Below are 24,288 nucleotides of genomic sequence, written 5' to 3'. Positions count from 1 at the left end.
GCAATGTCTCTAATCCAATTAAATATGGTCGTTTGTTCTGTTTTATTTGGAGGGGCATACACAAAGGTGCACCACCAACTTTTGTTAGATTCATTTTCATTTATCATAAAGTGGGAGATTCTATCATTAGAGCAAATAAGTTGAAGTGATACTTGACTACGATCCCATTAAATCCAAGACCCCCTGAAAAACCTATTGGATCAATCAAAACATAATCCTCATATTGGAGTTTCCTATCAAATTTCTTTCATGTTACACTCATTTTCATGGGGCCAAAGTCAAAAGATGAATAAGAAAGAACACCTAAGCGTGCCTTTTCAAAAAAAAAAAAAAAAAACACCCAAGTGTGCATTTGGACTCACATTAATATTGAATTTGCAAGGGAAACCTACCCAAATAGTATAAAGTAATGCATGGTAAACAATAAAAAAGTCTTTCAGCGATGCACATGGCTATAGAACAAAAACTACTTTTATTTAGAGGGCTTTCATGTAGTAGTTTATTGTGTTGCAAGGTAAGCCCACTTGGAAAGTTGTGAAGTGTGTCTAAGTGAAAACTAGGGATGACAATTTCTACTCTACCTAGTGGGTATATGTTATCTCCGATGGAGTTTTATTTTTTGCCTAAATGATGAGTTTTGGGATTCTAAACCTGTACAGATATGAGTGGGGTATGGGATTATGCTAAATCCGTCCCTCTCTGACCTGCACATTGTTGGAAAAGGCATATAAACTTTATGTATTGGTGTTTGAATTTAATTATATATTTGAATTTTATGTAAAGAATAACTATAGCTTATGTGTTTTTTTTATATGTATTTAGCAAATAATTAAAAATCTTGATGTTTATTTGTGTTATTTTATTTATTTATTACTTATATATGACAAGAAATAATAGAAAGTTAGATGTGTGTTTTAAATCCAACCCACCCCTACTGTGGGGAGGGTAGGGTTAAGGAGAGTCTTGCACTTTCATGTACAGGGAGGGTTTGGATTCTCAAAATCCAACCACTAGGGGTTTTGAAGCCGGTATGGATTGAGAGGTTTAGGGAGAAGAATAGGGTCTAAAATTTACAAAACTCTCTCCATTGCCATCCCTAGTGAAAACATAAAAAGCGCCAAAACACCTAAATTAATTCGAGAAATCAACTTCCACCGAATATTGTGTGTGTGTGTTTTTTTTTTATCTCATAACTTCCATTGAATATTGCTTTGATATTGCTTTTTGTGCTGTCTGGGTAGAACCCACCATACTTTTATGCCTTTACGCTGCCTGGTTGGATCGTTGGAGGCTTGGAGCCCATCAATAACCATCCATCATGCATAGCCAAAAGCCCAAAAGCCCAAAAGCCGCAATGGGAGCGGAAAGCCTCCCAAATGGGCACTAACCGCTTATTCAAAGCAACTTACCAAACCAACTCAAGGAAGGCTTTATCCCTCCGAAGGAGATCCCAAATTACCAATCAGCCCCTAAATTATCTAGACGCAAATGCCCCTTCCAAAGATCTCTCGCCTTCTGATTGTTTGCCCTATTTATTTCAATCTGCGATGCAAGAAAAAAATTTTCAGGACGTTGCCCTTCCCGCAAGTAAACAACAGACCATTCTAGTGCCATATACCTCTCCTGCAAAACTCGAAAGCTCTGCAAACATGCTTAAAGGTCTGATACTTCGATTTACTGTTTTTCTTTCTTTTTTTCGCTTTTTTTTGTCCGAAAATTTCGTTGATAACAGCATGTCTTATTGAGCGGCATCTGCAGTTTAGTTAATTTTTGGAATTATTTAAATATTCTTCGCATTCCCTCCTTTACTTAGATTATTGTTTATCTTCGTCCATTGGTTGGAATCGAGGCTTGATTTTAGTTCGGATTTTAGCGGCTTGGTTTATTGTCAATTGGTCATTCGCTTTTATTTTTGATCCGAGTTTTCGTGTCTGATTGATCATAATATTCAGGTTTTGGAACTGGGAATTGGTGTCTGGCTAACAATAAAAGAAGAGCATATCAGGGTCCTATTATTTGAACTCGAGTTTCATAGACCCAGTTTCATCCCTCGTGAAAAACTTGCATTGTTATAGACTCGGTGGTCACATGGTTAAGCTATGGGTGTAATTTGATGCTACCAAGTTCAGTAAGACTCGAAATCCTAATTGAAGAAGACATATAAATCAGGAATATCGTGATTTGATGCTACCGTGACATAACAATCATATGAGCTTGAGCTTCCCCCCCCCTCCAAAAAAAAAAAAAAAAAAAATAAAATAAAAAAAAGAAAGGAAAAAAAATTCCGTGACATAAATCAGTCTGCATTGTCTGTTTATTATAGTCACAATCTGCAAGACAGTTCTTTTTTTTTTTTGACTTGTAATGGAAAACAGAAAAAAAAAGTTGATGCATATTTTTGAGAAACACTGCGAATCTGATTCTTGTAGTCCTATGGATGGATTATTTTCTATGATTAGTGATATTGATATTCTCTAAAACTAATAAGAGCCAAACAAACAACTTATTTCTGAATATAGGGATCATAAAATGGGCAGCTTCCAATCACATAACCAAACTTAAGCCTGAAATGCTGCTTTAACTGTACTTATGTGGTGTATTTGCAGATTGTAGGTCTCAAAGCACTTGAAGCTGTCTGAAGATTCAGCTATTTTAATTACTTTATTTTTTCCAGCATGTGGATACTTTTTTATTTATTTTTCTATTATGCTCTCTGTTTTAAGAATGGTCCTGGTAGGACTTAGCTTAACCCTCGTCATCTTATGTACTTGTTAGAGAACAGGTTATATTATATCAAGTGTTTAAATAACTTTGGGACTACGTTTGCATGGGATTGAGTGCCTATTATCTTCCCATTCTCACCAATCTTGTGGTTGACTTGTGCAAGTATGTGTTGACTTGATTCAAGTTTGACAAATTCTTCTCAACTAGAATTTGTCATTATTGCTAAAACTAGTTATGTCTAATAAATTCGCTTAGAACTGGAGATACAATACTGCTAGTTATGCTCTGGGGCCCGTCTAATTTACCACATGGTGTATATTCTGAAGATCGGGATCTATTATTGGAGGGGTCCTATCTAAGAGAGGGCCTAGTTGCCTACACCAAATATTAGCATGGTAATTTTTTTATCAGAAACGGTAACTTTCATTAAATATAATTTAAAGCTGAAATACAGAAGTCAACCCCTATTAGAAGAGGTTGATCCAATAAACATCGTGTAAGCAAGGTGGTGGTTAGGCTAGGGGTGATGGTCTCCTTGAAAGACAGAGGAAGACCGGGGATGAGGATTCAAACAGAAGGTTAAGGCGAAGAGGGTGAAGAGACGACTGAGCAGGGAATCCAATGATAGGGTTAATCAATGACTGGAAGCATGAATCTCACTATGGGAATGATCTCTATTTATAGGGAAGGCCCTGAGATCCATAAAGGAAGGAGCCGGAGGTGTTTGTCTTCTATTAGGAAACAGAATATTGGATTCGCTGTTGGTCATTAAGGAGCATTGCTAGGGTTTCACCACGTATTCTTATAGGATATTCGAAGATCGACTTTCCTTTCTCCCAAAGATCTTCATAACTCACGTATACTACTCGCCTTTTGCATTTCACTCAACTAACGTGGCACTTGTTCACGTGTAACTTAAAGTTTCACGTGCAACCAATATTCAGTCCCGGTTTTAGTGAACCTCGGCTCCACAGCGTCCCAGGGTTTACCGCGAGGTCAGGTATGTGTGAATCCTTTTGCGGGTTCAACTTGCATTTGCTTTGGGATTGTGCTGGTGATGGGTTCATTGCAGACTTGTGATGTACCGTAGGTTTATCGCAGGGAAAAGTCAGCTATGGGCTGATCGCAAGCGTTCATATGGTATCAATCCAATGTTTATTGTGCTTTGAGGGACTGAGCAAGCACTTTGTACCTACACATCGAACATTACATTGCTGCCCAGTAAAGTCTCTCCCTTGCAGTCCCTTGTTTTGCCAAGGTGTCAGCAAAACCATTTGTTGATCTCCTTACCCACTTGAACCAAACACTCACCTCCCTTGTTATGCTAAGTATTTCCCTTATCAGCTGTCTATATTGCCAAATTCCCAGCTGCCCTGATTGCATCCACCCAATTACTAATTTGGAGTCCCCCTCTATCTCAATCTGCTGTAGCCCCAATTGTTTGGCTAGTTTTACTCCTCGATTCCAATTCCAACTGGACCTGAATACAGAGCCATTATCTTGCCTTCATTATCTCTGAAAACAAACACCTCCTATTACCAGATGGGCCCGGATTACCTATAGGGCTCCCATCAAAGTTCAGTTTTACCCTTTGTTGTGTCAGTGGGGACCAAACTTCCTATACCGCAGCTTTGGAAGAAGTTGTAGCTGCCACAGTACCTCAATTTCTATAAATGTCTTCAGCTGAGAAGTCCTTATAAAGATCACAAGATTTCAACCAATGGATAACTATAGTGGTTACTCCTTCCACAACCTCTTCCTTGGGTCAACAACTACCTTTGAAATCCTATTATTTCTTTCCTCCCATACTGACCACAATACAACATCTCTAGTGGCTCTCCACATAACCCTTCCACAAACCTTTGGCTACCTTGGAATAGCTTTCCAAGGCTATTCAAGTCCTGATAATTGATAAGATGTCCTTAGGTCATTTGATTCTTGCATCATTTTTGGAGCTTTTAGTGAGTTTAATTACTGTTAACTAATGCCTAACTGCTTGCTTAAAAATAAAATATTTTAGGAAACGTTTGAAATTGAATTTTGACCCAATTTGTCATCAAGGTGGAACCCATTAAATGGTGGGACCTGATCATCCTAACATAGAACAGATGACAAATTTTGGTACACAGTCCCCAGGCCCTGGCTTGTTCTATATCTAATTATTTTGTAGCATATGTACTTTGGATTTCCTCATTAGGAAGTTATTCTATTTATAGGATTATGTTTAATTAAAAGAAGAATCTGCTTTTACTTAATTGCAGCCCATTTAATTTTGCTGCATTCATGCATCCTTTTTGTAAATAAAAAAGGTGTCACTGATTTTGTTTCTGTTTTTTCCACTCATTTTGATTATGCTTTCCATGTCAAGCTTCAATTAGATATCGCCATTGAGAAATTCTAATGTATCATTTTTTTTTCAGTGAGTGTGAAATGGCAAAAGGTGTCACTGATTTTGTTTCTGTTTTTTCCACTCATTTTGATTATGCTTTCCATGTCAAGCTTCTTCAATTAGATATCGCCATTGAGAAATTCTAATGTATCATTTTTTTTTCAGTGAGTGTGAAATGGCAAAAGGAGCTCATCCCAGCTGTAGAAATTGACACAAGCCAGCCCCCTTTTGTTTTTAAATGTCAATTGTATGATTTAACAGGGGTTCCCCCAGAAAGGCAGAAGATTATGGTTAAAGGTGGTTTGCTGAAGGTAATAAAGTAATAGACAAGTTTTATTGGATTAAAAATAGGATTTTGTGTTCTGTAGCATTTAGTTTAGCAGAAGAATTATTGGAGCAGTAAGGGAATTTTAGTTCGGGTTGTTCGGACAGTATCATATGCAGTCAATAAAAGTGGTAATGTGCATTTAAATTTCTTGATCTAATATTCTCATTCCCTGGTTCCTGCAGGATGATGCAGATTGGTCCACGTTGGGAGTGAAAAATGTGAGTATCTTTTACATGTTATTTGAAACTTAAGAAACTTCTTTTTTCTTGGGCTCCTGTAATGATTATTCCCTTTATTATTATTTGTGTTTCTGGCTAGGGTCAAAAATTGATGATGATGGGAACTGCAGATGAAATTGTGAAAGCCCCAGAGAAGGGCCCTGTTTTTGTAGAGGACCTTCCTGAAGAAGAACAAGTGGTTGCTGTGGTGAGGTTCTTGGCATTCTTGTTAACATGCTTCCTTAGTTAGATTTTGTCTATTTAGTTCCAAATCTCTTTTATTCAGAAAAACAAGTTCATTTTTTATTCAATGTGATAGCAATACTAGTGTTTGTCTAAGCTCTTTCAATAGCTGCATGAGTATTTATAAAATCATTTAGCAGCTCTGACTTTTTGTGGTTATCACTTGTTAGTCCCATCCTAGAACCTACTTCATCCTTAGTTAGTGGTAATGTTTCTTTGGAAAAAGGTAATGTAATTTTATTCAACTCAAAAAGACATACAAGCTGGGTTCAGACCCAGTGGTATCTTTTGATGCACTTTTTGACACTTAAGACAAACATCTTTACCGGTTCTCAGAAAAGGAGAAAATAAAATCTAGGAAATGACCCAAAGTGAACTCAACTTAACAAAGCAATGCCAAACTATATGGGGTTGGCTGCATGAATCCGGTTCTGCCATTCATTCCATATATATATATTGATTGGTTAAAGATCAGCTTTATTAATTATGAAGAAAGAATGTATATATAGAAGAAAGTTACTTCTTGTTAGGCTAGTTTTTACCACCTAATCCAGCCTATTACCACTATTTTTCACATACAATCTTCATTAGTTACACCTTAGAATAGTTGGTCACTGTTGACTCCTTGCTAGTGGATCAGCTTAGGTGTTTTCTGCTCTTGGTACCCAACTAAGTGACTAACTATTACTCCCAATGCCTGTAGACTACTTATCTCTCTCAAAGTGTGCCTATAATGCCGTTTGCCTCGACAATTGTTCCTCAATCACCCACCGCAACTCAAGAATCACCTCCTACTGCTATGTTCCTCAATTGTCAAATCGAGCACAGCTTTAAGCCTTGGCCATCAACTCAACTTTTGTAGAGTCACCAAAGCCTATGGGGCACCTGAATATAAGGCCATCATTGCCCCATGGCTATTTCTAATCACACTGCCAATACCTGATTCTCCGGGATTGCCCAACAAACAGCCATCAAAATTGAGCTTCCATTGGTTTGCATTGGGTGGACACTATTCCTTTACCATTCTTACTCTAGCTGAAGGTGATTATGCTATAACCTGCCAGCCTCTAATATATCATCTGAAGAGAACTGCTCAAAGGTTTTCAAAGATTTGACCCACTGCCATTCATTTCATATCCCTTGTTAAATTATGACCTTAAAGTCATTTTTTTCACTAGTTCAGTCCATGTCCTGTTTTTTTGATCAATGCCCTTTTGGCCTGCCTCTAGCTCTTCTAGACATGACCTTGCTGGTGCTGTAGATGGCCTTTTATGCACATGACATGACCACACCATCTTAGTTTACATTCTCTCATTTTATCCTCTTAGATTCCCATGATATGCTCGGTTTTTGTACTTCCTTTTTTGTTTTCCACATCCATTTCAACGTTTGCATCTCTTTTAAATTCTTTTTTTTTTGGATGTGTTGTTTCTTGATTCTTGACCCCAACACTGCTCCATACAACATAATTTCAACAGGTCATCCCTGGGATATGATCTGGACCAGAAGATTACATAAACAGAAGTCTTAAGGTTATTTTCTTTTTCTTTTATGGTATGTTTGGAGTGGATTCATGATCTCAAAGAAAATGTCTTATGAGTTACAAACATTTTTAACTGTCAGGTCATTAGAAGTTTAGGTTGATGTGTAATGCTACTATTCATGAAAAGGGGAAAAGTAAACTAAGAAAGCTACTGAGTATTTACAGAAACAGAAAGCAGCCAAATGAACCTCCTAATGGTTATTTCCAACTATCAAAAAACTTTTTTTCTTGTCATAATTCCTTCCAACACTTCAAGAATTGAGGCCCAATAAAATATGTTTCATTTTAAACCTAAATCTTGTTCCTAAAGACATTATTTCTTCTTACCTTCTTACAAGTCCTTGATGGCAGATTTTCTTCCTTGTCAGCTCTTTCTGTGAAAATTTCTGCACACTTGTATAAAATATTGTAGCAGTTTTAGTGCTTGGAAGAGGGATATTATCAATTTCTAGAATATGGATGATGTAAATTGAAGGATAGGTTCTTGTTTGCTTGTGTTTGAATTTTTTTTTTTGATGAATGAATATAATTTATTAAAACAGAAATATGAGGCAATACAGTAGACCCAAGAGGAGGCACGAGTTGTTACCTTTTCTAACAAATATTACATCAAACTAAAGCAGAATTGACCAGAATTAACCAGAAATAAAATTACAAAGCAGCCCAAAATAAATGTTCCCTTGAGGCCCCTTGCTTTGCTAACCCATCCACTAAGGCATTTGCTGATCTTCCCACCCAATGAGAGGTAACAGCCATGTCTTTTGTGATCCAGTTGACTTTCCTTAGCATATCTCTATGTCGCCACATAGCTGAAGCTAGTTCTGTCAGCCACCCCACAACAATCTCAGTGTCCCCTTCAACTACCAATTGCTGGGCTCCTAACTATTCTGCAATCTGAATACCTTGTACTGCCGCTAATAACTCGGCTCTATTGGAGTCTCCTATTCCCACAGGGCCTGAAAACAATGCTAAGATTTTGCTTTCATTATTCTTACCTTCCCCCCTTTTCCTGTTGATGAGGTTTGGTGTAGAGCAATACCTCCTAGGGTTGGTAGTTTTTGTTGGGAAGCCTATCTGGAAAGAATCAACATTGGTGATTTACTCCAAAAGAAGAGACCCAATACTTGTTTGTCACCTCAATGGTGTGTTCTTTGTAAAGCGGATGGGGAGACTGGTTTTCACCTACTGGTGTCTTGCCATTTTGCGAGGTCAATTTGAGAATGGGCTTTGTCCCTATTTGGATGTAGCTAGAATCCCCCATCAGACTTGCAGGGCCCTTTTTCCCCTTCTTTTTTCAGGTGGCGGATAAAAAGGGGAAGAACAAGGTGGAGAGGACTAAGGGCTGCAGTATGTTGGACACTTTGGGAAGAAAGAAACTCCGGGATATTCTCAGAAGCTCAGAGAGGAACAATAGATCTGAGGGCTTTCATTCATATTTGGGCAGTACAGTGGCTGAAATCTTTGGAAATTTTCACATATTACACTGTGGATGACATGTTGAGGAAGTGGGGTGAAGTTGCAAGTTGCACACAGACCAAGGCAGTTATGAGTGTGGCTTGGACCCCTCCACCTGGTGGATTCGTGAAACTAAACTTTGATGGGTGTAGCAGGGGAAATCCGGGACAATTGGGGATTGGGGGTGTTTTTAGGGATGGAAATGGGGTCATTTCTGCCATGTTCTCAGGTCCAATTGGAGTGGGTGACTCTCTAGAGCTGAGATCTTTGCAGTTATGGAAGGAGTCCAGAAAGCTAAGGAGTTGAACATCGGGAAACTCTTAATTGAAGGGGATTCAGAGGTGGTGATAGGGTGGCTGCTGCGGGAGATGGAAGTTAAGATATGTTGGGTTAAAAGATCAGCTAACTCCCTAGCTGACGGTTTAGCTAAACTAGGGGCAAAAAGGGACTCACTGTTTTGGGCTAAGCTGTAACTATAGTGTGCTTTCTTTCTTTCTTTTTTTCCTTTTCTTGAGGTTCTTTGTTGCTCTTGGAAGATAAGCGTGTTTGTCTTCCTATTGTAAATATTCTATTGCTGAGTTAATGAAAGTGTTATTGATAAAAAAAATATTTTGCTTTCATTATCTCTCAGCACCCCTCCTATCCCGGAAGGGCCTGGGTTTCCTTGGCTGCTTCCATCAAAATTCAGCTTTACCCATCCTTCAGGTGGAGGCATCCACACAACAGAATTCTTGTCCTTCCTTGTATGGATGTTAGCCACTGCTAACTAGTTTCTCCAAAAATCATCAAAGGAGAACGTATAAAATAGGTCCATAGTTCTCAACCAATGAATGGCCCTAGTTAATATACAGTCCTCAACATCTTGAGTGCTTCTTTCCTCCTCTTTAAATACCCTTGCATTCCTTTCTTCCCATATTGTCCACAAGGCGGCTGCTCTAATACATCTCCACATTATTTTTCCTTTTTTTGTAGGCCACACAAAAAATGAAGGATCGAATATCTGACTTAAATCTGTGGACAGATTCCGCCTGCACCCAAACAAAGAGGAAATCCAACTCCAAATAGCACTAGAAAAGGAACAAGATACAAGTGAGAGCAGTCCTCACCACTAGCCTTGCAAAATACACACCAGTTAGGGGACAAACACAAAGAAGGCCTTTTCCTCTGCAAACAGTCTAGGGTATTAATCATTCTATAAAACACCTCCCAGCAGAAAATAATAACTTTAGGTGGAACCGGTCTAGACCAAATCTCCATGGTTGGAAAACCCCACTGTCCCTGGGAAGAACAAAGGGATTTGAGAAAGGAAGCATAGGTAAAGTAACCTTTTGGGTGAGGGAACCATAACCTCACATCCAAACTACGGGAGTCCAAGAAGACACAACCAAGAAGGGACAACAGATTTGAAACATTGTTAAATTCATCATCCCTCAAGCCTCTCTGAAAGCCAAAGTCCCAACTTAAGGAGGGGGGTGAAAAAGGAGATGGGAGAAAAAGAGAGATAACCTTTTCCTTGTAAAGGGAAATGGAATAAAGAGATGGAAATTGGTCCTTTAGGGCAACATTACCCACCCAAATGTCTTCCCAAAATAAAACAGAGGTACCATAATTAGCATCATACCTGACAAAGTTGAGAAATTGAGGGAGGATACTCTGGATTGCTTTCCATGGGGAAGCCAACGTAGCTTGACGTGATACACCCGCATCCCAACCATTTTTCCAGTCTACCATGTATACTAGCTATCACTCCATGCCACAACCTCTCTCTTTCTATAGGCCATCTCCACAACCACTTTCGTAAGAGAGCTTTATTCTTGAGAGTTAACCTTCCTTGTCCCAAGCCACCTTCCTCTTTACTCCTACAAACTATTTCCCAGTTAATTAGGTGGTCTTTCTTTTCCTCCCTTGGCTCCCAAAGGAAATTTCTCATTAACCTTTCCAACTTTTTTGCTTCCCTATTAGGAATCTTGAAAATAGAGAGAAAATAGACCGGTAGATTTGCTAGAGTAGCTCTCAATAAAGTCACTCTACCCCCTATAGAGATGTAGTTCTTTTTCCAAGAAGTTAATCTTTTCTCAAACTCTTCCAACACTGGGGGTCCAGAAACTATTCTCTTTTGGATTAGCCCCTAGAGGGAGACCTAAGTATTGTAAAGGCCAAGTAGTGACAGAACAACCTAAGAATCTACCACAGTCTGGATGATCCCCTCATTCATATTCACACCTACCACACAACTCTTCTCCATGTTTATTCTCAAATTTGATACCTCCTCAAAGTGTTGTATCAATGCTCTAAGATTCCTCACTTTTTGCCTGTCACCCCCTTCACAAAAAATTATGATATCATCAGCAAACTGTAGGTGGGTTACCCTAATGTTATTCCTTCATATCTTCCAGCCACTCACTTCCTCTTCCCTATTTGCCTTAGATATTAATCTGCTGAAAACATCTGCAACTATGGTGAAAAGAAATGGGGAGAGAGGGTCACCTTGTCTAAGGCCTCTACAGGTAGGGAAAAATCTTTGACCACCCCATTCACCAAGACTGAGTAATGATAGGAGCTAATACAACCCTTTACCCAGTTGCACCATCTATCTCCAAAACCACAACACCCAAGGACCTCTAATAAAAAGCTCCAATCCACAAGATCATAAGCCTTCTCCAAGTCTAACTTACCTACAAAATCTTGATTCTTTGACTTTCTTATGTTCGCCACACACTCATTTGTTATTAGGATCTGATCTGTTATTTGCCTTCCCTGCACAAAAGCACCTTGTGCTTGACTAATGATGGAGGGTAGTACTACTCGAATTCTTAAGGACAACACTTTGGCCAGAATTTTATAGATGCTTGTAACCAAACCAATCGGCCTGTACTCCTTAGGGTCCTTTGCATCTATCTTTTTCGGGATTAGGGCTAAGAAGGTGGCATTAACTCCAGGGCTTACCCTTTTCGTATCTGCAAACTCCTGAAACACCCCGATAAGGTCTTCTTTTACCACATCCCAACATGCCTGATAAAAAGCCATTGTGAAGCCATTTGGGCCAGGTGCTTTGGATCTATCCATTGAAAATATCACTTGTCGGATCTCTTCTTCACTGAAATCCCTCTCTAACCAAAACACTTGTTCTTCAGATAATCTAGTCCACTCCAAATTCTCCAATGTTGGCTTATTAATCAAAGGTTTTCTATAGATTGATTTGAAGTGATCCACAAACAATCTTGCTATCTCATCTTGATTTGTGACTTCCTCCCCATTTACCTCTAACTTAGCCACAAAATTTTTCCTTCTCCTCCCATTAGCCAACGCATGGAAAATTTTTGTATTTCCATTCCCTTCCTTGATCCATCTATGTCTTGACTTTTGCCTCCAGGAAATTTCCTCTCTCAGAAGAAACTCTTCCAAATCCTTCTTTAAGTTTCTTCTCAAGATCCTTTCTTGTTTACTCATTGTCCTTTGTTCTTCTTTGGAATCTAATTCCTCAATCTTAGACACCAAATTACCTTTCTGCTCCTCTATCCTTCCAAAGTGTTCCCTGTTCCAATCATTGGTCTTGGATCTCAACCTTTTTAGCTTCTTGTGGAATCTCACTCCCTTCCACTTCACCCCTCTTACCTCTTCCCTCCACCAATCCCCAATCAGATGCATAAAATCCGGGTGAGTCAACCACATATTCTCAAATCTGAACGGCCATGGACCAAAGGCTAGTGTTTCAGGACTTAACTAGATAGGGCAGTGATCAGAAGTGACTCTGGGTAAGGCTCTAGCCATCAGGTTCCTCCAATGGTTCTCCCACTCTTCATTAAAGAGATCTATCTAATTTCGAACAAAGAGGGTTTTCTTGGAAATTGGACCAGGTAAAATTGGCTTGTGAGAGGGGTAGCTCCTTTAACCCACAAATATTAATGAATTCATTAAATTTTCTCATACTGGTTGTGACTGTTCTTTTGGGGATTGTTTGATTCATTACAAAACCTGATTACATTGAAAACCCCCCAAGACACCAAGGGCCCTCCCATAAACTCAGCTGTCTCTTATTGGACCAGGTAAACTTGTTTGCTTGTGTTTGAATTTAGGCCTTACATGAACTCAGCTGTCTCTTATTATCTTTTCAAGGTGCTGTTGTTGGTTGTATATAAAACTTACAATGTTGAGATGTGGTTTTCTTCTTTAAGGGTCACACTGCTGGTCTATTTAATTTGGGGAATACCTGCTATATGAACTCCACTCTACAGTGCTTGCATTCAGTTCCAGAGTTGAAGTCAGCCTTACTTAAGTGAGTTTTCTTCTTTTGGATTATGTAGAATGCAACCTCTTTCATTTCACAAACAATTCCTTAAAGTGGTTATTTGGGTTGTGTATCTATGAAATTGGCTGCTTTTTTGGTTTAATTTATTGTTTCAAATATGCTGATAAAAAATTTATTGTTTTAAACAGATATCCTCATTCTGGAAGAAGCAATGATTTGGATCAGTCTTCACATCTCCTTACCATGGCAACACGAGATCTATTCAGTGAACTTGATCGAAATGTCAAACCTGTGGCCCCAATGCAATTTTGGATGGTTAGTTGTTAGATTTGCTTTACTGTTTGTTTTGGCTGCTCCATTATCAATTATCAATTCACTACCAAAAAAAAAAAATTTAGATACCTCTCCTAAAAAAGAAAATGCAAGTGTTTATGTTGATTTGCAAGCATCAGGTTGGTGTGAAAGAATATTTTCATGGTGTTAAGTACATAAGATTAGAATAACTATCTCTCGTATTTACTTCTGCAGTCATCAGCCATCACTGGACATTAATTACAGTGTCATGGATTACATGTGTATGTGCATTTTTTTTTTTGTCTTATTGTTGTCTAACAGTGGGCTTTATGACATGAAAAGTCAATTCAACTAAACCTTGTCCCAACTATATGGGGTTGGCTGCATGAATCCTGTTCCATGGTCCACCATTTGATTCTGTTCAGTGTCACGACTTTATGTCCAGCTTTCTGAAGGGTTCTTCACAATTATTTTCAAAGCTTGCCCTATACTATGTCTTCAGTCCTTCACCTGAATTCTTTCTTTGTGCTGATAAGGGTATTCAATGTTTGGATTCCAAATTCCAAAGTAGAGTTTGTAGCATGTTCCATATAAATCATATGTTGGCAAGCTGCAGCTCTGCCCACTGATTAATAAGGGAAAGAAAAATGAAATAAGCCTGTGTATATTTTTTATTCATTCCTGCAGGTTTTACGTAAAAAGTATCCTCAGTTTGGCCAGCTGCATAATGGTGCCTTCATGCAACAGGTTATTTTACTTTCTATTGGTCACCTGATCAGAGTTGTCCAAGCATTTCGGTTCCAACATATTGATTTTGGTTCTTTTGAAATAAATAACAGGATGCAGAAGAATGCTGGACCCAACTTATGTACACACTTTCTCAATCTCTTAGGCAAACAGATTCCAGGTACTAGATATTACATGCATTATTTATGGTGATTAAAATTAGCTGATAAGCTAATTTCTTCATAAAATTACTTATAAATTTGCCATCTTAGAATATTGGTTGTGAGGACGACCTTCACACTCTTTCATGGGAGTTTCTTCTTTTGCCTAATAGAAGTTGCTTTTATATGGTATTGGAGATCCTTTTTTTTTGTGTTAATATGGTATTTTGTTCCTTCATATGCTTGCACTGCATTATAAGGCTTTTAGGAGTTTAGGGCTCCTGAATATCATTTCATTTTTTTTTCAATTGCTATAAATGGTAAAGTATTGATAATTTGTCAATTTAGTTTCGCCTAGCAGGCTGCTTTAGGTGAGTTAAAATGCTTGGCCACCATGCTACAATTTCTTCTACTAAACAAGTTCTTTTTTTTTCAGTTTCTTTTCTGTTATATAATTAATTAATTTTTAGAGAAAGGGGAGAAAGAAAGGGATGCAATTCCAATTGTATAATTAATTAATTAATTACAGATAAAAATGCATAATTAGTGATTTATGATCTATTAGAGAAAAGTAGGGAAAAGAAAGAGAAGCAATTCTAGATTGTGCAAAATTTCCTCATCTTGTTTCTTTCTAACTGCTTTGAGCATTGACACTTGCAGGTTAATTAAATTGAGGTTTCATCTCGTATGTTTGATGTGTGTTGTGTGTGTGTGGGGGGGTTAGGGTTGGAGTTGATACTACTTTTATAGGTTTACATCCATCATATAAGCACATATTCCCAGAGTTGTAGACACATATGTTAGTTATTATGTTTTGTTGAAGCTCTTTTTTCCTTTCTAATTTTGCAATTTACAGAACTAATTAATCAAATGTTCCCTTGCAGTGGAACCCCTGAGACTGTGAAGGAGCTTTTTGGGATTGATCTAGTCAGCAGGTATTGGTTTTTGTCTGAACGTTTATTTTCTCTGACACCCTTTGTAGGTTCTACTTTCTGTATGCATCAGTTTGAAAGGAGGTCCACATTTTATACTATTTTTTGATCAGCAACACTTGAAAATTTTATTAATCTCTTGAGAAAGAATGGTTTATATCTGAGTTGAGCCAAACACCTCAAAAAGGATAGCTAGCCTTGGGGAATTATTGCTAGGATATGGAAAATGCTATCCATGCCAGTCAGAGACATGGTTACAAACACTTAGGATATTTGAATTCATCAATCCTTATAATCAAAAGTCAACTTGGTGCTTACAACCTCAAATCCATATAATTTTTCTCTTTTTTTATTGCTCATATTTTATTGTCTTCTTTCCTTTTATTTTCCTTGCAAGAATGGTGTAGGGGGTGCAACATTGGTTGGGTTTAGCAGTTGTTAAATTTTGAATGGGCCTAAACCCAAAACCAAGCCCAATAGGATACACTGCACCTGATTTTGATTTAGAAAATTATTATACTTAATTTTAACCATCCTTTAGTGGATCCATATCCTTTGAGTATATCCCATTTATGTATCAGAAAAAAGTTATCATTAGTTCAATACCTTCCATTTGTACTTGAATTAGAGCTTCTATGCTTATGCTCAGATATAAGGATTTTCTACCAATAGTTGCTACTTATAACTAAAGTTCTTACAGTATTAGATATTTCTAGTCCTGTGGGCATATAAACAAGATCTATAAAAGTCAACCACAATCTGTACAACTGTATCAACTAATTGGTAGTTTGGAACTGGGATTTGTCTGACACTTTCTTAGTTGATTCTGTCTTCTAAAAACTATGCTCAAGAGTTGAAAATGCCATGTTTGGTCTCGGGCTGTTCAGTTCCTTCTATGATAGTATTCATGGTGTGTATAATGTTATTGGGGAAATGCCTAATGGTGGATAAGTTGGTAAAAAAGGGCATCGGGATGACTAAAGCATGAAATTTGTGTCTGAAGCAGGCTGAAAGAGCTAACCACTTGTTATGTTTGAAATGCAACAGATTTTTATGTTGAAAATTTTGACTCTTTGCTAGTATTTCCTTCAAAAAGTTAGAATTCCCAAGTAGTTGACAGTCGAATACATGAGTAGGAAATAAAAAGAGATTTGGAGATCCATGCCCTTTGACTTTATCCATTGTTAAAATTTTATGAGCACTTAAATCATTTCCTACTACTTTTACACATTTCCTTTTTTGGTCTACCCCTAGCCCTTCTAGCCCCTTCAACTTGCAACTTAATGCCTTTTCTTATGGGTGCTGTAGATGTTCTGCTGTGCATGTGACTGAACCATCTAAGCCTACTTTCTCTCATTTTCCCAGCCATTGAAGCTACTCCTAGATTCCTTTGAATGACATATTTTCTGACTCTATCCTTTCTAGTTTTTTCACTCGTCCAACTCAGCATGCCCTTTGACTTGCGCGATCATTCTTTGGAGAGAAAGGAAGGGTCATAGATTTAACAAATATTAAGACAAAGGGAAGAAACTCTAAGAATTTCTAAGGAATAGTCTTCTCATGGTTTTTGTCTTTTTGATGCCAAAGAGTCCTAGATTTCAGCACTCTAATTTTGCTAGTTTGGACTCTGTTCCTGCATAGTCCAGGATCATGCCACCCCTTGTACTTCATTTTTTCAAATTCTTTGGAGAACTGAATGCAAGCACGTTCTTGTGCACATTAGACCTTTAGAAGTTGACTAATGAATGGAGGTTGAAATCTGCTTCTATTTTGTTTGGCCATTTTTCAAAGTGTCCTATAAACTTATCCCCAAACTTGTGTAACTCGTTCCTTGTGTCACGAGATGTTTGTCAAAGAGTAAAATGATTCTTTTATCAAAAAAAATAGAGTAAAATGATTGTACACCTTTATTTCAGTTTTCTTTTGTAGTACCCACCTCTTGTTTGTTATACGAAAGAGTTTTTGTCATCCAAAAATAGGTTCATATTAGGAGGTACAAAGCATTCAAATTGTCGTTGTTGTTATTTTTGGCATTATTATTGTTGTTGTTGTTTCCAGGGTGCATTGTGCAGAAAGTGGTGAAGAGAGCTCAGAGATTGAATCTGTATATTCGCTTAAATGTCACATTTCGCAGGAGGTCAACCATTTACATGAGGGTCTAAAGCATGTAAGTATTAATATTTCTTTTGTTTAGAATGAATCAAGAAGACAAACCTTTGCCCCCTACCCCCCCCACCCCCTATAAAACTTTTATTTTCTTTCTTTTTAAGAAAAATATGCATAAATTGGAACAACCATTTTGGGGCAATGTAATGCATTTTTTAGTACATCTTGAATTTGTGTCCACATGCACATGCATCAAGGTTCAAAGTATATATACACCCCTAAGATATGGATTCCTTCCTCTTTGGGTATTTTTCTTGTGCCTCCTTTTTCCAAAGCTTAACTCAGCCTTGCGGTTTCATTGGCTCTTCCTTCCCTATGAAAGAGGTCTGGTGTAAGCCTATTCCACCAAGGGCTGGGAGTTTTTGTTGGGAAGCCTTCCTGGAAAGTTTCAACGTTGGTGATTTGCTTCAAAGAAAAAGACCCAAGATTTGCTTATCCCTGCAATGGTGTATTCTCTGCAAAGCTGATGGGGAGACTGTTTATCACCTTTTAGTTGCTTGCTTTTTTGCCAAAACAATATGGGAATGGGTTTTCTCTCTTTTTGGGAGGAGATGTAACCCCCCTATGTCTGTGCAAACTCTGTTTTTTTCATCCTTCTTCAGGTGGAATTTGAGAAGAGGAAGGGCCATGTGGAGGTGCATAAGGGCTGTTGTGTGTTGGACATTGTGGGAAGAAAGGAATTCAAGGATATTCTTCGATAAGGAGAGGACTATCGGATGAAGGCAGAAATTGGGTGTAATTAAGGAGGCTTTGAAATCTTGGAAGGCAGAAATTTGGAATAAATTTGAAAATGAAAAGAGGAGGTGTTTGGAGGAAATTAAAGAGATATATTCAGCAGAAGATAGAGGCCCCATCTCAAAGGAAGAAAAGAAAATAAGACTGTCAGCAAAATTGCTCCTAGACAAGTTAGCATATAAGGATGAACTGAAATGGAGACAGAGCAAAGGTGAAATGGCTCAAGGCTGGAGATAGAAATTCTAGCTTTTTTTTTTTTTTCACAAAATGGTAAAGGCTAGAAATAGAATAAGTAGAATTGAAAAACTAGAACTAAAGGGGGAGGTAGGGGAATCATGGCAAGATAAGAAAAGAATGGTTATAAATTTCTTCGCGAAGCTCTTCAAGGAAGATTGGAAAAAAAGACCTCTACCTGAGGGAGTTAATTTCAAAAGAATCTCGGAGGGCCAACAAAGTTGTTTGGAAGCTCCTTTTTCGGAAGAGGAAGTTTGGCAGGTGATAAAGAATCTAGATTCAAAAAAGTCCCCGGGGCTGGATGGGCTTACCATTTATTTTATAAAAGTTGTTGGGATGTGATGAAAACAGATGTGATGCAGGTTTTCCAAAACTTCCATAGAAATGCCTCTTTGGAAAGAAGCTTAAATGCTACCTTCATATCTTTGATCCCAAAAATTGAAGGAGCCACAAATTTGAAGGATTTTAGACCCATTAGCCTTCTAAATAGCTTCTATAAGATTTTGACCGAGGTTTTGGCAGAGAGGTTGAAAAAGGTGCTGCCGAGTGTGATCTCCCAAAATTAGTTTGCGTTTGTCTCCAGTCGCCAAATGATGGACAATGTCTTAGTAGCCAATTTATTAATTGATTCAAGGTTAAGGGAGGGAAATCTGGGTCTACTTCGTAAACTTGACCTCGAAAAGGCTTATGATAATGTCAATTGGAGATGTTTGGACTGTGTGTTGAACAATATGAATTTTGGGCAGACTTGGAGAAACTGGATTAAAGTCTGTGTCACCCCTCCAAAGTTTTCAGTCATCCTTAATGGCCAGTCAGCAGGTTTCTTTAAAAATTCAAAGGGTCTGAGGCAGGGAGACCCTCTCTCCCCTCTTTTGTTCATTTGTATGATGGAACTACTTACAATCTTCATTCAAAAAGTAGGGGAGAGGGGGGTGGTGGAAGGGCTTTGAGGTGGTGCCAGGAGGGGAGAAGGTTCAGGTTCTACAATTCGCAGATGACACCCTATGTTTTTTGGAAGCCAATGAAGAACACTTGGATCTCTTAGTGGGAGCTCTAAGCTGGTTTGAAGTGGTGACAGCTGAAAGTCAATTGGAGTAAGAGCAGTTCGATCCCAGTGGGAAAAGTGGAAAATGTAGAGGACTTGGCATAGAGGTTAGCATGTTAGGTGGATTCCTCCCAACAAAATATCTGGGACTCCCCCTAGGAGCAAAATGCACTTCAGCTCTGATCTGGGAACCAGTCTTAGAGCAGCTGGAAAAGAAATTGGCATCTTCGAAAGCTAGATACTTGCCCTTGGGGGGCAGAATTACTTTGTTCAAAAGCTCCTTATCCAACTTGCCGGCATTCTATCTCTCTTTAATCCCAATCCCAAGTAAAGTGGCCAAAAGGATTGAGAGGCTGCAAAGGGACTTTTTATGGAAAGTATGGAAGGAGGATAGGAAGAAAATCCACTTGGTTAGTTGGGACAAGGTGTGCTCTCTGAAAAGTAAAGGAGGTTTGGGTATAAGAAAAATGAGGACCTTTAATAAGGCTCTTATTGGGAAATGGATATGGAGGTTTGGGTGGGAAAGAAATCACTGGTGGAGGCAGTTAATGGCATCAAAATACAACCCAGACAGAGGAGATTGGATCACCACTTCTTGTCCCCCATCCCTAGGCTGTTCGGTATGGAGAAAAATAATGGACATCCTACCTATTTTCAGTAGAGGCTTAATCCCCGTCCTTGGGAAGGGTGACAGGCTGTTCTTTTGGAAAGATCCCTGGTGTGGAAATACTACTCTTTCAGTGAGATTCCCACATCTATTCCAGGTAGCTGACCATCAAGATGCAGTGGTTGCTGATTGTTTTGAGGTGGTGGGAAACTCAGTAGTCTGGTGCCCTTCTTTCAGAAGGAACTTTCAGGATTGGGAAATCCCTGCATTGGCTGATCTACTAGATCTGCTCTCTCTTCAACCCCTAAATCTGCTCAGAGAAGACAGCTGGTCTTGGAATTGGAGTTCTGATGGCCTTTTTTCAATCAAGTCATTTGCCACTCGCATGACAATGAGTACTGCTGAAGATATGCCTGCTTCCAGAATCTGGAATCCATCCGCTCCCTCAAAAATCAATCCTCTGGGCTGCAGCTCTAGACAGGTGTTTAACTAAAGCCCACCTATGTAAAAGAGGGGTTTGTATCCAGGACCAGAGGTGTGTGTTATGTGGTCAAGGAGTGGAAGATGGCAGCCATCTGTTTCTACATTGCTCAATTTCTGATAGAATATGGAATCATTTCCTTGGTTCGGTGGCTCTTGCCTGGTCAGTGCCAGCTTCGGTGAAGGAGATGTTGTGGAGCTGGGGATTACTGGGTTTGTCAAAGCTTGCTTCAGCTGTGTGGATGTCCATTCCAGCTGCAGTCATCAGCACCATTTGGGCAGAAAGAAACAAAATATTTCAGAATAACTATAAGGATCCCGAAGACCTGATTTCCATCTCTGTTGGAAAGCTGATTTCTTGGATTTCAGCCTCGAAGGGAATCCAGGCTGCTGAATTGGGGGCTAGGCTGAATTCTAGGAGCCTATGGCATCTGTAATGTGGTTATGTCTGGGCTATTTCCCCTTCTAAAGTGTTTAGTTGGGGGGCCTTTGTACTTTGTACAAGTTTTTTTTTTTTTGATAACTTTTGTACAAGTTTTTTTCTATCAATAAAATTTTACATTACCTTTTCTCAAAAAAAAAAAAAAAACTATTGGAACTGTAATAGAGGTGATTCACTTAAGGGCAGCATAGTGGTTAAAGACTTCAGATCTTTTTACTGACTTTACTCTTGATGACTTGACGAGAAACTGGAAGGAGATTGCTAATGCTACTCAGATTAGAACAGGGACTAGTCCTTCTTGGACCCCTCCCCCTAATGGTTTTGTAAAACTGAACTTTGATGGCAGCAGTAGAGGGAACCCAGGACAATCTGGTATTGGGGGAGTCTTCAGGGATGAGAAAGGGGTTATTTCAGCTATGTTTTCAGGCTCCCTAGGGGTAGGTGACTCCCTCAGGGCTGAGATTTTTGCGGTTCTGGAGGGAATAAGAAAGGCAAAGGAGTTGAATATAAGGAAACTCGTGGTTGAAGGTGACTTGCAGGTGGTAGTAGGATGGCTACAAGAGGATAAGGCGGGGTTGTGGAACTTCAGCAAGAGGATAGCTGATGGTTTAGCTAAACAAGGGGCAGAAAGGGATTCACTTTTTTGGGCTAAGCTAAACAACCCGGGGAGTTAAGAAAGTTTATCTCCTCTTCCTTGTAACTAATTCTGTTTATTATTAATGGAAAGTTACTGTTATTGATAAAAAAAGTATAGATACACCCCGATATGTCGAATGGGGCATACCGGATGTTTTGATGACACTCTTTACCTTTTTTTTTTTAACCTTTTTTCCCAAAACAGGGGGATTGATTGGTCTAAGGTCTGCCTACCCCCTGGCATGGGTCAAAACCCCAAAAAAGCCCATATTTAGCGTATCAGTGACCTACTGATACAATGCTTACAGGCCAATATGTTGCGAAATTTTGATCCTTGACATGCATAATTATGTAATATTTCTTTATGAGCTAATGAGCTGCTGATAAAGACCCTTACACAATGTTGGTTTATTTGCATGTTGAATGGAACTTCTTTTGAGGTGTTCGGTTGCTCCATTTGGTGATATTTTGAGCTTGTCTATGAGTCATTACTAATCTCCTATTGCGGCAATTTGTGTTGCTTTATTCAATGCAGGGTCTGAAATCAGAACTGGAGAAGGTTTCTCCTTCTTTGGGGCGTAGTGCCATTTATTTGAAGGAGTCACGCATCAACAACCTACCAAGGTAAATCTTTGTTTCTTTCTCTCTTTTCATTATGATCGCCATCCTATATGTGTGTGGAGAACATCCAAGCCCACCCCATTGGGTCCCATGGGATTAAACTCTGCAATCCAACTATCCATAATTTTAACCATGTTGACTTGTGCTACAGATTTTTTTTTTTTTGATAATTGACTTGTGCTACAAAATTTATTGTCATCTATACCAGTTAGACAATTTGGTTAAACAATCCAAGCTTTTCACCTGGTTTCTTTTACCTCCACTGCTAGTGTATTTTAGTTAGCCATCTCTAAGAAGGATAATTGTGTCCATTGCTTTCCCAGGTACTTGACTGTTCAATTTGTTCGTTTTTTCTGGAAGCGGGAGTCAAATCAGAAGGCAAAGATTTTGCGGGTAACACCACAGTTAATCTTTTGATCATAGCTCAATCAATCTTAATCTTGTTAAGGAATGGTATTCAGAAATCATAAAATGCTCCAGTAGCCCACTCATTGCCTTTGTACTGCTTCCACTATGCTCCCTCTATTTATATTGAGAGGTTGATCATTATCATATTTTCTTCTCTCAGAAAGTGGATTACCCATTGGAGTTGGATGTTTATGATTTGTGTTCCGATGAGCTTCGCAAAAAATTGGAAACTCCTCGCCAGGTAAAGTTGGTTTCTTTATTCCATCTGTTTTGTGATGAACTTTAGCGAAGGGTTTTTTGTTACCTATTTTTGTCCTTGGTTGAATCATAACTAACCTTTTTTCTTTGTTTCCTCTTTTCTTCTTTTGATGTCTTTTCCTGGCATCATTATATCTAGATTTTGAGAGATGAAGAAGGTAAGAAGCTGGGGTTGAAAACCAGTGACAAGAACACTGATTCGAAGGATAATGATGTGAAGATGCTTGATGCAGAGGTAGCTTACATATGGCTTTACAATATGATCTCTTACTTTTCTTTCTTTTACTTTGCCATTTTATTTGGTCTCATCTACTTTATGGGTTGAGTTTTGTTGAAAAGTTTTTAGTTCTGCTTCATACAATATAATGATTTTGTGTTTCAATAGGGCTCATCAAATGGTAGCAGAGATCAATCTGGTGAAGGTATAAAAGAGGCTATTATAGACATTTGAGCATTCAGGCGAACGTGCTCATTTTCCCTTTTTCTCTGTTGGCATTTTATTTCCTTGGTCAAATATCTTACGTAATTGCTGTGATGGAGCTGTTATTGTTCTATGAAATCCATACAACTCATTTTCAGATAATGTTCAATTGACATAATCAATTTTGGGTTTTATATGCCTCAGGTTCTTCATCTGAGAAACAGGTACACTTGACTGGAATCTTTGACTTGGTTGCTGTGCTGACCCACAAGGGAAGGAGTGCTGATTCAGGGCACTATGTTGGTTGGGTCAAACAAGAAAGCGGTCAGTTGAAAGTTTGAAAAGCGATGCCATTTGTTCTCATTTAAAATAAAAATTTAAATATTGAAGATTGGAGCTAATTAATGGTGGGTCACAGGAAAATGGATCCAATATGATGATGATAATCCAATCCCGCAAAGGGAGGAAGACATCACGAAGCTATCTGGAGGAGGTAAAGCTTCTCAAAGGCGACTGTAGTGGGTACTGGGTGGCATCTCATGTTGCTCTAAACTCTTGGGTTTTATTATCTTATCTGTTTGCTGTTTGTTTTCAGGTGACTGGCACATGGCATATATTTGTATGTACAAGGCTCGCGTTGTCTCCATCTGAGTGCTTTTAAAATTAATTTGGAATATCAGTTAATTCATGTAGGGGCATTGTCATTTATTTGATCAGTAGCTGTGGAATAGGTGTGTGGATTAGAGAGATACGCCCCTTATAGGCCTGTACTTGTTCAGTTGGGTGAAAACCCCCATTCTGTGTTTAGACCTCTGTTGAACACTCGCTTTAAGAGTTAAAAAAGTTAGAGATCTTAAACAACACTTGTCAACAAACCGTAAGAATGGCAAAACAACGAGATTTGTATTTTGGCATTTCTGTTTTCACACTGCAGAATGGTTGTAATGCTCCTTGCTCTACATTTACAACTGGG

General features: G+C 38.6%; 1 protein-coding gene across 1 annotated transcript; it reads left to right on the top strand.

Moving 5' to 3' along the window:
- Nucleotides 1–1,465: 1,465 nt before the first annotated feature.
- Nucleotides 1,466–24,229, top strand: UBP6 (ubiquitin-specific protease 6). Its single transcript, XM_088957054.1, has 18 exons — nt 1,466–1,659; nt 5,279–5,424; nt 5,624–5,659; nt 5,760–5,867; nt 13,076–13,176; nt 13,338–13,464; nt 14,131–14,190; nt 14,283–14,350; nt 15,215–15,265; nt 17,321–17,429; nt 22,143–22,231; nt 22,552–22,621; nt 22,797–22,877; nt 23,034–23,129; nt 23,280–23,316; nt 23,520–23,639; nt 23,734–23,808; nt 23,911–24,229. Exons 1-18 carry the CDS (start codon nt 1,548–1,550, stop codon nt 23,964–23,966), a joined length of 1,542 nt encoding a protein of 513 aa, XP_088813180.1. The 5' UTR covers nt 1,466–1,547; the 3' UTR covers nt 23,967–24,229.
- The last annotated feature ends 59 nt before the right edge of the window (nt 24,230–24,288 follow it).

Source organism: Nelumbo lutea, chromosome 8, assembly GCF_056320005.1.
Source record: "Nelumbo lutea isolate HS-2025 chromosome 8, American lotus-T2T, whole genome shotgun sequence".
NCBI classification, from domain to species: Eukaryota; Viridiplantae; Streptophyta; class Magnoliopsida; order Proteales; family Nelumbonaceae; genus Nelumbo; species Nelumbo lutea.
This window is presented reverse-complemented; position numbering and strand designations above follow the sequence as displayed.